Here is a 14,092-nt window from a genome sequence, read left to right as displayed (position 1 = left end):
AATCAAAGGCTGTCACCCAATCAAAGGAAGAATATGATTCCATTTTTTTAACCTAAGTACTTCTAAAGTTTACAATGATTTTTTTCCTGAATTAAAAAGTGAGATGTCCTTGCCCTAAACAAAATATAAAATTTTACCATCCTCCAAGCAAAGAACTTCAAGGTGGGGGTAATTCCAAATATGTCCATCTCAACCTCAAAAAGATTTCACTTCCCCTAGACCTCTAGATTTATAAATTCTCTCTTTTCTGAAGTCATCCCTAAACCTCACACTGAAGTATTTTAGCATGCCACACCTCGAGGCTATGGTTTCCAAAGAGTTCTAATCTCACAAGAATAACACAAAATAGCCAACAGGCAAGGCCAGCATTAAGGAGAGAAGGGTTTCCTGTGGGGTTAGCTTATAAGCATAGGTGCAGGTTTGTGGGCACACTAGAGCAGGGCCGGGGGAAGGGCAAGCATTCTGTCTCCTGCCCGCAGCTGCCAAATCTGGATGATGAGTGAGAGTTGCTCACACTGGCTCCTGTGAATGTTCGCTCATCTCTCTGTTTTGTTAAGAGAAGGACAGATGAACAGGTCTATTTTCTAGACCGAGCCTGTTTCTTCTACATAAGGCTGGCTGTGAGGACGGTGGGTTTCCTAAGTGGTCCTATCAGAGAAACAGAGAGCAGAGTCTCAGAAGCCTCCCTTCATGGAAAGGAATTGTCTCTCTCAACCTTGCTTTCAAACTATACATCAATCTTCAATATAATTATGTTTGACAGAATAGAAGCTCTTGGCAGTTAACTTGTTTACAATAAATGCTTAGTTTGGGAGCATGGACTGTATTTCAGTCTTACAAATATCAAACACAAACCTACAACGGTCCCATTATGGGCCTGAGAATTATTTTGCTATAAATCTTTTTATTGGAGGGCCAAGGGATTTACTTTGCAGCTTGTTTTCCACTAAGCACTGGAACAGCATGAAGAGAGGTGCACTGGTACCCTGACCCTGTGCTAATTGGACTCACATACATCTCTATCAGACAGTTCAGACATCCTGAACATTGAGGCTGACTGACTCCAGTGGTGGCAAAAAGACAACACAAATGGTCTCACTGAAGATAAGACCCTGTCACTCTTCTTCTCGCCCAAATCTCTTGGGAACTAATGATCACTGGCAGACTTTCAACGGTAAGCTCCCATTTGGGGTAAGGGGTATAAGTTAACCATAAAAATGTGCTTAAGGCACAAACTTGCTGGATGAATGAGCCCGTAAACGGAATTAGTTGTGTTGAAAATTACCTAGACATTCATTTGAGAGGGGCAGAAAAAGAATCAGAAGCACCTTATTTACTCTTGAAATGACTTTACCTAGTCTTCAACATGGAATAACTCCTATCTTGAGAACAATCTGTTCTCCTTAGGCTCCCTCAACAAACGGCTCCTGACACCACACTCCCAAATCCAAAAGACAGAAACTTGTCTGAAGACTGACCAGGCCAGCTGTCCAACACACCTGGCTCAGCCCACTTCTGTCTCCAGAGGGACTCTCTGCTGTGGACAGACACCATCACTGACACTCTGGGAACTTGAAGAATTGCCTGGAAGTATATTTTCCAAAATAAGGTTGGAAACTCCAGTTGTTTCAGAGAGAGAGATTCAATTTTCTTTTCTTTCAGTCAGTGTTAAAATTGCAGGTAACACAAATAAAGCAAAATGTCTTAATTCTCAGCATCTAAAACAGTAGCTACTAACTCATGGGTTTCACAGTTTCACACACTGGTGAGAAAGAGAAGAAAAATAATTTCATTGCATTATTGGCTCTGCGTATCTTTTCTATTCTTTTCAAAAGCACTAGTTTACAATGTGAACTAATGGAAAATTGCTTAATTCACCTAAAATAATCATTCTGTTTTTAAAATTAAAGATATACTCTTAAAACCTTGACTACTTAATTGCTATTTGCTCAGGAGAAGAGGGGGAAACTCGGAGAAGGTGGCTGCATGAAAGAAATACCACGTTTTACTGTACAACAAAAATTCCCTCCGAGGCAAAGGGATGCAATGCCAAAGTTCCACCCAGAATTAATGTTTAGGTTCAAACTGAAAAGCCCAGAAAAAACAGAACCACAAATAGACCTTTAAAGCTCAGCCCTGTTAGATTATGTGAATATAAAGGTAAAAGAACCTTTGCTGACAAAGGTTTAATTGAGGTGCTATTTAATGAAGGTGCTATTAACTAAACACTCTGCATGGAATAAGCATGCTAAACTCTTCTGGATTATTCAATATGAATTCCCTTCTGAAGGGAAGATCCCTTGGCTGACCAGGATTTCTGGGCCCTCCATCACAGGATAAAATACCCATCCTGTCCTTTATGTCGCAGCTCACAGAAAGAGCTTATCAAGTAATGGCACCAAGAAAATGTTTAACAACTAATTAAAAAAAAAAAAAAAAGTCCCTTCTAAATGTCCCAACTGAGTACAAGCCTGGGCTGTAACTGTGCTAGGGGTACCCAGTGCTCGAGCCTTTGTTCTTCTTGAGAGAGGCTGCTGGCTGGCCTTTACTCTACTGTCATGGCCATGTTTTCAGGAACTGTGACGTTTCCCAGTAAGAAGTGCATCCCAGAGTGAAAACTTTGCCAGTGAATTTGGCTGCTGGCTGCTGCTATCCCACAGAGAAGCTCCAAGTGTGGACTGGGGAATGACTGCTGCCAGCCCAGCCTAGCCCAGCCCAGCAAGGTTAACAATTACAGAAATGTGGGGCATGGTGTGTGTCCCTTTAATCCCAGAGACAGGTGGATGTTTGAGGCTAGCCAGGACTACATTCTTAGAACCAGACTCAAAATAACAATAATAATAATAATAATAATAATAATAATAATAATAATAATAATAGATATAGGCATAGTTTACAGTGTGCAGAATGAGAGCCAGATGTTCTGTGTTCAAGTGACAGTCTTAACTCTCAACTTCTATCAGAGTGACAAGATGATAACATGAAGATGAGGAAGTCCAGGTTCTCCTATGTGCAGGGGAGAAGATAGGTACAGTTGGTCCTCAACCTTCTCTCTCCAGTTTAGCCTCCTGATGTCTTTGGGAAGGTTTGCTGTAGACATTTATCCCCACAGGTTAGAAAGGGGCTGAGGGGGTCACTTACACCTCAGGTAGAACTGAAGAAAATATCACAACCCTAAGGCAAAGTGCACCTTTGTGGTGCCTGGGCACACATTGCCACAGGCTTTTTTGTAAACCTCCCAGGAAAGGAGAGTCGATGCAGATCTCAGCTAATAAACACCACAGAAGACAAGAAGCACTCTGGTTATTCTGCATCGTCTTCATGTCTAAAAATTTGTACACTGTGTGACAGGTCCACCTCATTTTTCTTAATGATGTTTTTATTATTCCTTCACTCAATTAAAGCAGAAATGGATATTGCATCTTCTGACTGTATAATTGTTATTGTAATCTGTTTTCGATCACTGCTTGGAAATGGGTCCAAAACAACATAAACTCTCTACTGCCTCGGAAGACAAGTCATTTTCTTTTACTACGACACTTAAAGAGACATTTATCATGTGGCTCTGTTACCATCTTTGGATTATGACAAAAGAAAGTTTTGTTCTATTAAACAAAAAAAATAATGCTTCAAAAACACAGCAATTTTAAGAGTTTTATATGAATGCATTTTTCTAATAAGCTATCAGCAATATCAATTTTGGCTTTCTTTATATGTGTAAGTAATAGAGCAGTGAAATGCTTAATTTTCACGTGCTGACACAATCAGAAAAATGTCAAAATATGGTTTCTTATTTTACTCTTTGCCTTTGGTCATGTCTCTACAGTTGTGTGGTTCTCTTTGCGAAGAAATATTTTCTTGTGTAAAATAAAATGACAGAATTGATGCACTTTTTTTGAGCTATGGACCCAGATCAAGCAAACACCTTCCAGAGAGAAAAGGGTAAATGGCCATTACTGTCCTGCAGCTCCAGTTATTCCTATGAATGCCTGTAAATTGCCTATAATACTTCAGTGTTTTAGAAAACACTCCCTTATCTGGAATCTCTCTCTCCTCACATCTGTATAAGTCTTCATGCAAACAAAGACAGGCACCGAGCTCTGTGCAACTGTGAGTGGGAATCAAACACAGTTGGAAAATGCATATTCTTTAATAAAGAGTGCTAGCCTCTTTAATTTTTTTTTAATCTCTCTTATATTAATACCACAGTTTAATAATAACCAACTGTGCTAGGACAGAACTCTATGGTGATAATGAGGCAACTAGCTAAGAGGAGAAATCATTTCACCCCATACAATAACTATCAATATCAGGAACAAGATAAATTAAAAAATATGCTTCCTCAGAGAGTTTCATTATCCTAACGTATCAGACCAACAGTTAATGGGCATGCCTGCTGTACACTGACACGATCTGCTGATAACTATATGTCAAGATTTAAATTGTTGACACTGTTATTTATTTACTTTTGGTTTGCTCTGCTTTGCTATTATTTTATTCATTGATCTGATAACTATAATATCTACTCAATTTGCCTTTTTATTATTATCATGATTTTAGGTTAGCAAAAGATCACTGGGTTTCACCATAGGATCGTTACACACATATATCATTATACTTCACTCTCATTCTGGGACACTCTTATTTTGGCTTTAGAGGTTATAGATAATAACTTTTAAAATACACGCCTTAAATTCAGTTGCCATAACTGCATATCTAAAACATATTTAGACATTTGCAGCTTTTTCTGGCTTGTTGTTAATCTTCCATTAACTAAAGCTTCACAAATAACACTAAAAGGCAGAGTAGATGATATTTCTAATACCTTGTGTCACCTAATTATCCTTGTTTTTAATCACAATTTTTATCATTTGCAATTAATAAAAAATTCTATTTGTTGAATATATATATATATATATATATATATATATATATATATTGTCTTCCATGATTTTGAGAACTTTATCATGGGATTTCTTTTAGTGTTAGTGATTGTGTATTTCTGAGATAAAGTCTTGCTATGTGGCTAAAGCCAGACAGGAACTCAATATTTAGCCCAGCCTCAAACTCAGAGTTCCCCTGCCTCAGCCTTTCAAGTGCTGATATGACAGGCATAAGCTACCATGCTCAATACCACAAAACACTTTTACGGAAATGCCATGGCATGTCAGGCTCATCAAATGTACTTGCACATAAAGGAAAGAAAGAAATGCTCAGCTGTGGATAGCGATACGGGAAGGAATGTTTCTTCAGAGAAGAGAGAACAACACAATAGAGAAGCTATACCTGTGTCAAAAAATAATAAATAAATAAATAATAAATAAATAAATAAATAAAACCTCTGGACATCCTCAACTGACTTGTTTTAACTCACACCTCAATTGCATGCAGACAGCGGCTTTGGCTCTGCAAACGGCGATCACTTTATCCAGAAGCAGCAGGCTGATGAATCCTTTGTATTTAGAGATCTGTTCCTAGTACTCAGACAGTTTCAAAACCTCTCCTGGATTTTAAAATAAAAGAAATTCACAGCTCACCTGACTGGCTTGCTAAGTTACTGTTGAAGAGCCGTGATGATTGGAAGGGAGAGGAGATCTGTACAGTCAAAGCCAGGAGAAGGGAATCACTCCTTTTCAAATTGCCACAGAGAAAACAAGGAAACTAAAAGGCAAACTCTTATTCACTTTCTCAGCTAAGTATAAAGGTCTCCTACTTGAAACCATTTTCAGTTACCCAGCCCCCCCCCCTTTTTTTTTTTTTTCAAAAAATAATGAGTTAAAATGTATGGGTTCAGTCCAACATTTCACTGCTGTTCCTGTTCTCGGGGAGCAGGGGGGAAAGGGACGTGCTGCCAAAGCTTCTGAAAAGAGAGTTTGGGCTGCTAATTTCCCGTTCACAAAATCTAAATTCTCCTTATGCATCTCCTACAACTCATGAAATACTATGAAACAGTATTATATCACTGCAAATTGAGACATTTTTATCAAAATAAAGAGGGATGATGCCAACATTTCATTTGTCATTTCCCGCTTGTCACTTTCCACTGACAAACTGTTACACATACAACTTTTGTCAAATGCTCTGTCTTTAAATATGTTCCAAAATGTCATTGTACCTCAGTCTCTGTGTAAGAAAGATAGCACAAGTTACTATGTTACTACACGCTTCTTAAAGAGGTTTTTAAAAGTGTACTTATTAAATAAAAATATATAACTATCTTAGTGAGTTATATGTTTCCTGCTATGAGGAATGGCTTTTGGCATGCTGAAATAAAACAATAATACCAAATATGGGATTATTAGTTTTAATGCTAAGAACTGGAAACAATTTTATCTCAATAGAAGCCAAAAGACAACAAATGATATATATATCCAAAGAAAATGATACAATATGGAATATATCTAACTCTGTTAATGTATCATTGCTTTTAAACATATTCATATACACTGCTTCTATATTGAATTCTTATTTAGCAGAAGAGAAGAAAGGAGAGGAGGAAGAGGAGGATGAGGAAGAGGAGGAGAAAGTAGCAACAATGTTTCAATTTACTAAAGGAAAGCCACCAAGCCTCATAACTGATGTCTTACAAAGCAGCACCCAAAAAAATTACCAGTCTGGACTGAAATAACTGATTTCCTTGTCCTTAAAATCACTCAAATATATAATCTCAGATATCTTATAAATAATGATTCATCTATTTTCTCTTCCTAGATTGGAAGAGGAATTAAAAAGTAAAAGAGTTAATACAGGATATCTAGGATGAACAAATTACCTCTGCTAGTCATGGCCTTCAGGAAATGAAGGTATTGCTTATTTTCTGCACCAGTTAAAAAACAGATGCTTAAGGGACTTCTTTGTAGTTTTAAGCACACACACACAGACACACACGCACACACCACTGCAGCAAAACTTCACTATATAATGGTCAGTGGGTTTCTGCTGATGGAACATGAAACTTCCAAAATTACTTGAAACACCAAATTACACTCAGGACTTTGAGGGGCGGATACCCTGTGTTCTGTTTAATGTGTATGTTCCATTGCATATATTTTTTTTTTTAACCAAGTATGTCTTTATTTTAATAACAGGCCAAGGGCTAAAAACACTTTAGGGAAGAGCTATTTTTCTACTTCAGCAAAACTACAGAGAACATGTTAGACTGTTAGATGACCCCCAAGCCTAAGTTCATACTCTTCTTAAAAGACATTAAACTTTTCCATTTAAAATAGTAATAACAGTGTGGCTGGGGTAGGAAAGCCTTCTCTCTTGAAACACTGAGTCCTTCTACAAGCACATGCTCCAACTGCCACTGTACCTTATGATAGCCATCCTTGGAAACAGAGTTCTCTCCATTTCCCTATGTTGACAATTACATTTCTAAGTATTTTATATATTTCAATATTACACAAATATATATATACTCTTTCCTATTAGCACTGCTTTTAAAAAGTAAAATTACTGCTGCCCCAAAGCTAATGGTTTGTCTCCACCTGACCTGATCCACATTTCTTTGACTCTTAATCGAAAAGGAAATGTTCCACATGTAGACAATTAAGCTAACTGTTGTTGTGGATGATGTTCAGCTCTAAATGAGGCCCTGCCTAACAATCTTGATCACATTTGTTCTCTGTTTGAATGCAGCAAGTGTGTACTGCATAATGATTCTTTCCCCTTGCAACATGACAGCTATGCTTTTGAACAGACCTGGAAGCAAGGGGAGCCATCTACTTCAGGGAGTTTTCTGATGAGGCAACTCCAGTCAGCAGTTGGCCAAAAAAAAAAAAAAAAAAAAAATCGAATTATTTTTAAAGCAAAATGTTTTTCAAAAATAAGTAATTTAAAAAAAAAAATGAACAGGTATTTCAATAAGACATCCTCAATGTTTAAATTTCAACGCCCCCCAAACTAGAACATTTAACACACACACACACACACACACACACACACACACACACACACACACACTTTAAAAAAAAAAAAAAAAAAAGCATTAAAAAATCCTAGGAAAAAGAAAAATACCAAAAAGATTTCTGATGTTTAATGCTTCCTATCAGCAATTACACCATCTGGTATAGTCAAGTGCTGTTCATTCAGTTTAAATAAAGCTGTCTGAAAGTTCCTCTTGAAGCCAAACATTAAAAAGTGAAAATGCTTGTGTTAACAATGAATGAGGCACAATAACTTACTGCTAGTAAAGCACAACTGGCTGGCCCTTCCAGCAATCCAGGGAAAAAGGCAGAAGCCTGGGCTCCTCAGACTTCCCTGGCCCCACTTTCATTTTAGGCTGTGGGTTGCCTGGCCAGAGGATTCTGCACAGCCGTTTTAGGGGCTCATGCTAAGGTCGAAGAAAAGGGGAAGTCTGATGCTTAGTTAACTCATCCTTAATAATCTCTTCTTTTTTTTCTAAGTCTTCAAATAGTTTTAATCAATGATTTTGCAAATATAAATTCCCCCACCATTAATCATCCTTCTTCCAAATCCTTATGGAGTGAATTACTAGCTGAGAGGGGACGCCAATTCTAGTAAGTGAATGTCACCCAGCAGGGATATAAAGCTGTCAACACCACAAGGCTCTTGCCTGTCTAAACTCTCTCCCAGCCTTCATATGTTTTTTAAAGAGATATTAGCCTTTTTCCCCTGAAGACCTTCTACAAAAGCTGACTTTTACATACATCCCAGCCCTTCCGTTTCACTACACACATGCTTTGAAAAATACAGCATAAGGAACAGAAACATCCTGGGGGTATAGAAAAGATGAAGCAAAACCCGTGTAGTTGGTAATGGGAATCTAAGGCTGACCACACTGTACACAAGGCATTGACTTAGCATAAGTTGACTCCTAAAACAACTAGAGACTGTGATGGAACATTCACCATTTCAACTGATTCAAACCAGACTCTACATATAAGAATGCCCCCCTTTTATGAATATCTAAGTCTCATCAAAAATCCTAACAAGTTCCCACTCTTTAAAAAGGAGAACAGCAACAGAACATACTCTTTCAGCCAACCAAAAACATTTATCCCTCCCTGCTTATCAGAAGCGGTGGGATAAATTGCTGTTTTACTGAGCAACCAATTAACGTAATGATTTTCCCTATTTCTGTGAGGAGAACAATTTTCAGGAGGAATACTCAAGAGAAACAAGCGTGTGCTCCCATATACTCTGTGTACATAGTTCATGTCCAACATGGGCACCGTGCAACAAACCCGAAAATGAAAACAAATGGCTCAGCAGTAAATATTTTTGTGACTATCTATGTTTGTTTTATAAAGAATATTCAACAAGAGATGTAGAATGCTGGAAATACAATCTACTTTATATTTATCCTGTGTAAAAAGAAAAAAGTTTCAATTAGAAAGTTTTTCTAACTACAAATATACTTTGAACTTTTTTTAAATTTAGAATATACATTTTTAAAAGACTTGGCTTTCCTCCAGTCTATATACATGATTAGAAGTTATAAAGAAATAAAATTATAAACATCTTAGTATACACTTGGGAACTTTAAAAACTGAAGCCAACAAAATAATTATTAGAATTCAATACAAAAAGCTTTGCACTGCAAAATTTGATATTCTAAGTTATATTTTGAAGGTCTCTAAGTTAATTTATTTAGAATAGATGGATTCCAAAGAGTCTATTATGTTGTAGAGAATTAAAGCTTTTTTAAAGAAATATTTATAAACCCACCATATACAAATCTACCATATTCCCCTTACTATTAAGAACTATAAATGTTGTACAGTAAGGCGAATGCTGTCATCTTACTTCCAGCTCGGAGACATCTTATAGGACCCACTGTTTCTAAATTAAGTTAAGCCTCCAAGGTGCTGACAAGAGAAGTTTCTTGAAACAAATCTATTATTCTTCACAAAGGCAATAATTTTATCTGTAGCAAATTGAGAGTCAGTGGTCAAGAGCAAATTATAATTTCAGAAAATCGGCAAAGGAACAATCATACCATACTAAAGTGACCCTGAATCAACAGACTGAAGTGGCTTCTTTCCTAGTTCAATATGACATGAAAGAAAAAGAAGACAGCTTTGTTGAAGGATCCTTGATAGTTACACTCTAACTTGTATAAAGACCTCAGAGAACTTAGAATGTGTGGTTGAACTGCACTAGATTAACAAAGAGAGACAAAAATTACAAAATCCGAGATTTTTCTTATATAAAAGGTGACTTTCAGAATACGAGTTTTCCAAGGATTTCCAAAAATGTTCTCACCGGACGTTAGCAGCATGCGCAGCCAGGATCTTGCTCCTACCATATCTGTGATGGAGTTCTCTCCATTATGTGAATGTAAGTGCCCATAAAGTAAGGCTGAGGTCATTGTTCTGGGCTTGGGGAGATACACTCATGAACCCCACTCTTGAAAAGTGAGTCATACAGTTACCAGATTTGCTTGCTTGCTCGTTTCTTTTTCCTTTCTTTTCCCCTCATTAAAAGTATATCTTCACATCTCTAAATGGGACTATACAGAAGCTAAATCATGTTTTCAAAACCTTAAAAACTGAAAGAAAGGCTGCTTCTGAAGAGAAATGGCCAAATCAAAGAACTAAGGCAAGCTGTCTTTAATGACTGCCACCAAGAAAAACAGTGATAAAATTAAAAACAGAAAAGTGTCATCTTTTTAGGTGTGTGGAGACATTTCATACTAAGCATTTATTCCAAAATTTGATGGTCACCACAAACACGGCCGTGAGAGATGGAGGGTGGGAGGTGGAACTTTATCATCAAGTTCAAGAATTACATTAAACATGTTGTTGCTGAAAGCATCTGGGGTGAAGGGGAATCTCAGGCATAATAAAATTAAAGGGAGGATTTATCCCTAACAAACCAGTCTGAATGCCATGTAAAACTGGACATTTCATATGTACGAAACGACTGCCCTGCAAACCCAAAAGTACAGTATTTAAATTCCTCTCTGGTCTTATTTTGTAAGATTACTAATCACTGTTGAAGAAAGTATCTGTAGATGTAATGAAAACATCAAAGACATCCTTTAAATAATATTTAATTCTTGGGTGGGGAAGCAGCAGGCAGCAAATAAAGTTACTTGCTGTTTTTCACCCAATTCTCTAATTCCTAACAAAGTTATGAATGGCTGAGTCTAAACTCTGCAGGCAAAAAAAAAAAAAAAAAAAAAACCAACAACAACAACAACAACAAAAAACATCAAATCCTCTAAGGACATAATGGATTCTCGGTGATCCTTCAGGTTTTTTTTCCCCTAGAACTTCTGCAGGACACAGTCCTAGTTATCACATTTGTCTCAGCAATGTCCCAGATACAAAAGAATTCCAGAGCCACTGCTTCTAGTCCAGCCTGATCCTAGGTCTCTGTCCCACTAAAATCAAGGCATACAAGCTTCAGCCCTAAAACAGTTAGATCCGAGGCAAGGAACACTAAAGAGCTCTCTAGGAAAATCTAGAAACAGTTAGCTGGCTGTGACACAGACCTGCCAACACCTCAGCACACAGTGGCAAAGTGCCCAAAAAATGCCACCCTCTGGGTAAACCACTTTCTTGTTTTAACTCGAGATGAAGCTACTACCAGTTGCGGGAGAAGCAACTAGGGCATTATTTGGCAACCTGGATTTGACTTCCTGTAATCCTACACCGAAACAGCGCCTAATCAACCTGAACCCTGACACCCAGGCCATTATCACTGGGCCTCAAGCTTCGCGCACCTCCCAGCTCCGGGCTGTTACCTCCCACGGCCTTGGCCACTGCGCCGTTGGGCCTCCCGCGGGCTCCCATGGGGCTGCCGTTCTGCTCCAGCCGGGCCACCTTCACCGGGGGAGGCCCCTTGACGTCGGGGCTGCCGCTCCTTCGGTCGGGGCTGTCCCGCAGACACGGGCTCTCGCTCCGCCGCTCCATGCTGCTCCGATTTGGAGACAAAGTTCCCACCGGCAGGTCGCAATAAAACGCGCAGGGACCTAGGGAGGGGGCGGAGGGGAGGGAAGGGGGAGGGAAAAAAAGAGGGAAAACCGCTCACACACGTGATAGACGATCAGGCCAGTGGCAGAGCACTGCACCGCAGCCACACAAACTTCCTCCCACGCTGCAGAAGGGTACCGAAGGGTCCCGAGAAAGCAAATCCCAACCAAACACTGGAGGTCCCAAAGCTGCCCAGAACTTGAGGTACTAAGACCTGCTCTGTCTCAAGTCCGAAGAATTAGCTTCCGGTTGTGTGAACAGAGCCGGACTTCGAAGCCCTTACCAGTATCCCATTCATTGTGGGCAGCGCTGGCATTAGCCTCTCTTTGATAAAGAGCCCCCCCACCCCGTCCCCCACTTGGGGATCCAGGGTTTTGAAAGGTGAGTATTTAAGAGCAAGAGGTCCCACCTGGCCGGAGAGGGAGCTTAGACCTGTAAGGGTCCTTAAGCAAATTAATTGCTTGATAACTGCGCTGTGAATGGCCAAACTGGATCAATAGACCCATGGAATCCCCACATTTTACCTTTATGGACCAAGTACAGTTGTATACACAAATATACACCTTTGCACAAAAAAAAATTAACTATAATTCCACGTGAGTGAGCATCCCCAAACACTTTGAGGTTTGGAAAGGTTAAACTCCATCACAGGATCACAATTATTATTTGGGAGCATTCTTATCTTCATCATATCCTGGATGTGGTTGTTGTTGTTGTTTTAAGCCATTAAGCATAAAACATAAGAGAAAGAAATCTAGATTCTTAGGTTCGGGAGCAGCCTTCATTAATCCTAATTTCTTAATCTGGAAAGTTTTTTTTTTTTCTCAAGGTCCCTAGGCGAGCAGTGCTCCATGCAGTTCTCCCGCACTCTTCAATTTTGGAGGAGTGACCCAGAAGAAGGGAAAACACCTGATGAAACGGCGCCCACATTGTCACTGAAACCTGTGAGAGGAACCCCGAATACTCCAGGGGCTCTGAGAATCCTCTAGGGCGCTTTGGGCGCGGAAGAAGCCCAGTCGCCGAAGGTCGAGACAAGATGGGGCGGGGAGGGGGGACAGAGAAGGGAAGGAAGAATGCGAAAGATGTAGGGAGTGCGGGTTGCGCGGAGGGGTGACGAAGTGAAGGCTTCACACCGCAGTTGCCGGCTTCGCCTAGGCGCGGGTGAGAGCCAGAGTCGGGGAACTTAGCGCGTCCCGGGCTTCCCGAACTCCGGGCGCCGCGTGGGAGCCCTCGCCCAGAGTACTTACTGCTCACGGTCTGTCTGAAACTTGGCTGGCTGGGGCTCTGTCCATGGAGCAAAAGTAGAGAATCCAGGTTGGAAAGTTTCTGGTGATTTGCAGTGTTGTCCTAGTCTTCCTTTCTCTTTCCTCCTTCCCCTTTCCTTTTCCTCTTCCCTGGTCCTAGCGTTTAAGGTCCTGGGTCAGGGTGTCTTCTTCTGGTTCGGAGATGGTTGTTATGATGATGGGGGCGGGGGGCGGTGAGGGAGGAGGAGGAGAAGGAAAGGAGGACTCCTCCAAAGGGGCACCAGAGCGAGCGGGGGAGGGGACGGCGGAGGAGGGGGGGAGAGGGGGCTGAAAGAGCCTTTCACACCTTCGGGTAGGAGACCGGTTCTGGAGAGAAAGGGCTGAGGACTGGGAGGCTGCTGCGGCTGCTGGCTCCTACAGCCGCTAGCTCCAGGCTCTCGGGGACGGTGCCACCAAGAGCAGGGAAGGTGCTGAGACCCCGGACCGCGCGCAATAGAAAACGCGGCGGCCGCACAAGCTGTCACCTCCAACCTCTCCCCTCGCGGCCGCCTCTGCCAGAAGCCAGAGCCGGACTCACTGACAAGCGGCAGAGAGAAAGACACTGAGAGGGAGATGATTATTAGTTGCGTTGAGTCATCAGGCAAAGTGAGTCCTTTTGGGTTGTCCTCGGTTTCCGATTTCTCCCCCTCCCCCTTTCGGTCCCCAGATCTAGCGCCTTCAAAATAATAATTTGGGGTGGGGGTAGGGGATGTCTCTGGGTTATTTCGGGATGGGAATGGGGGGGACGGATCTAAACCCAAGCCAGACTGGTCCACCGCAATGAAGGAGGGGAGTGGGGGGCGGGGAGGAGGGCTGGGGAGGTTGCGGGGGGAGGGGGGCCCCGCCTGGCAGGAAATTAAACAT

General features: G+C 40.7%; 1 protein-coding gene and 1 long non-coding RNA gene across 3 annotated transcripts in view; one reads left to right on the top strand and one right to left on the bottom strand.

The window, feature by feature from the left end:
• Positions 1 to 11,885, bottom strand: part of Satb2 (SATB homeobox 2) — a 173,344-nt gene extending 161,459 nt beyond the window's left edge. The window contains exon 1 of one of the 2 annotated variants that reach the window (XM_076931897.1): positions 11,696 to 11,885. In XM_076931897.1, the coding sequence (XP_076788012.1) occupies positions 11,696 to 11,885 (190 nt within the window). The remainder of the gene's footprint in view (positions 1 to 11,695) is intronic. The other variant, XM_034499047.2, reaches the window with a different exon arrangement.
• LOC143441828 (uncharacterized) lies at positions 11,785 to 13,270 on the top strand. Its single transcript, XR_013109530.1, has 2 exons — positions 11,785 to 11,921; positions 12,775 to 13,270. It is a non-coding gene; the product is annotated as an uncharacterized LOC143441828 (long non-coding RNA).
• Positions 13,271 to 14,092: the final 822 nt, after the last annotated feature.

The sequence above is a fragment of the Arvicanthis niloticus genome, chromosome 3, assembly GCF_011762505.2.
Source record: "Arvicanthis niloticus isolate mArvNil1 chromosome 3, mArvNil1.pat.X, whole genome shotgun sequence".
Classification (NCBI taxonomy): Eukaryota; Metazoa; Chordata; class Mammalia; order Rodentia; family Muridae; genus Arvicanthis; species Arvicanthis niloticus.
Note: the sequence above shows the minus strand (reverse complement) of the source record. Positions and strands in the feature narration are given on the sequence as shown.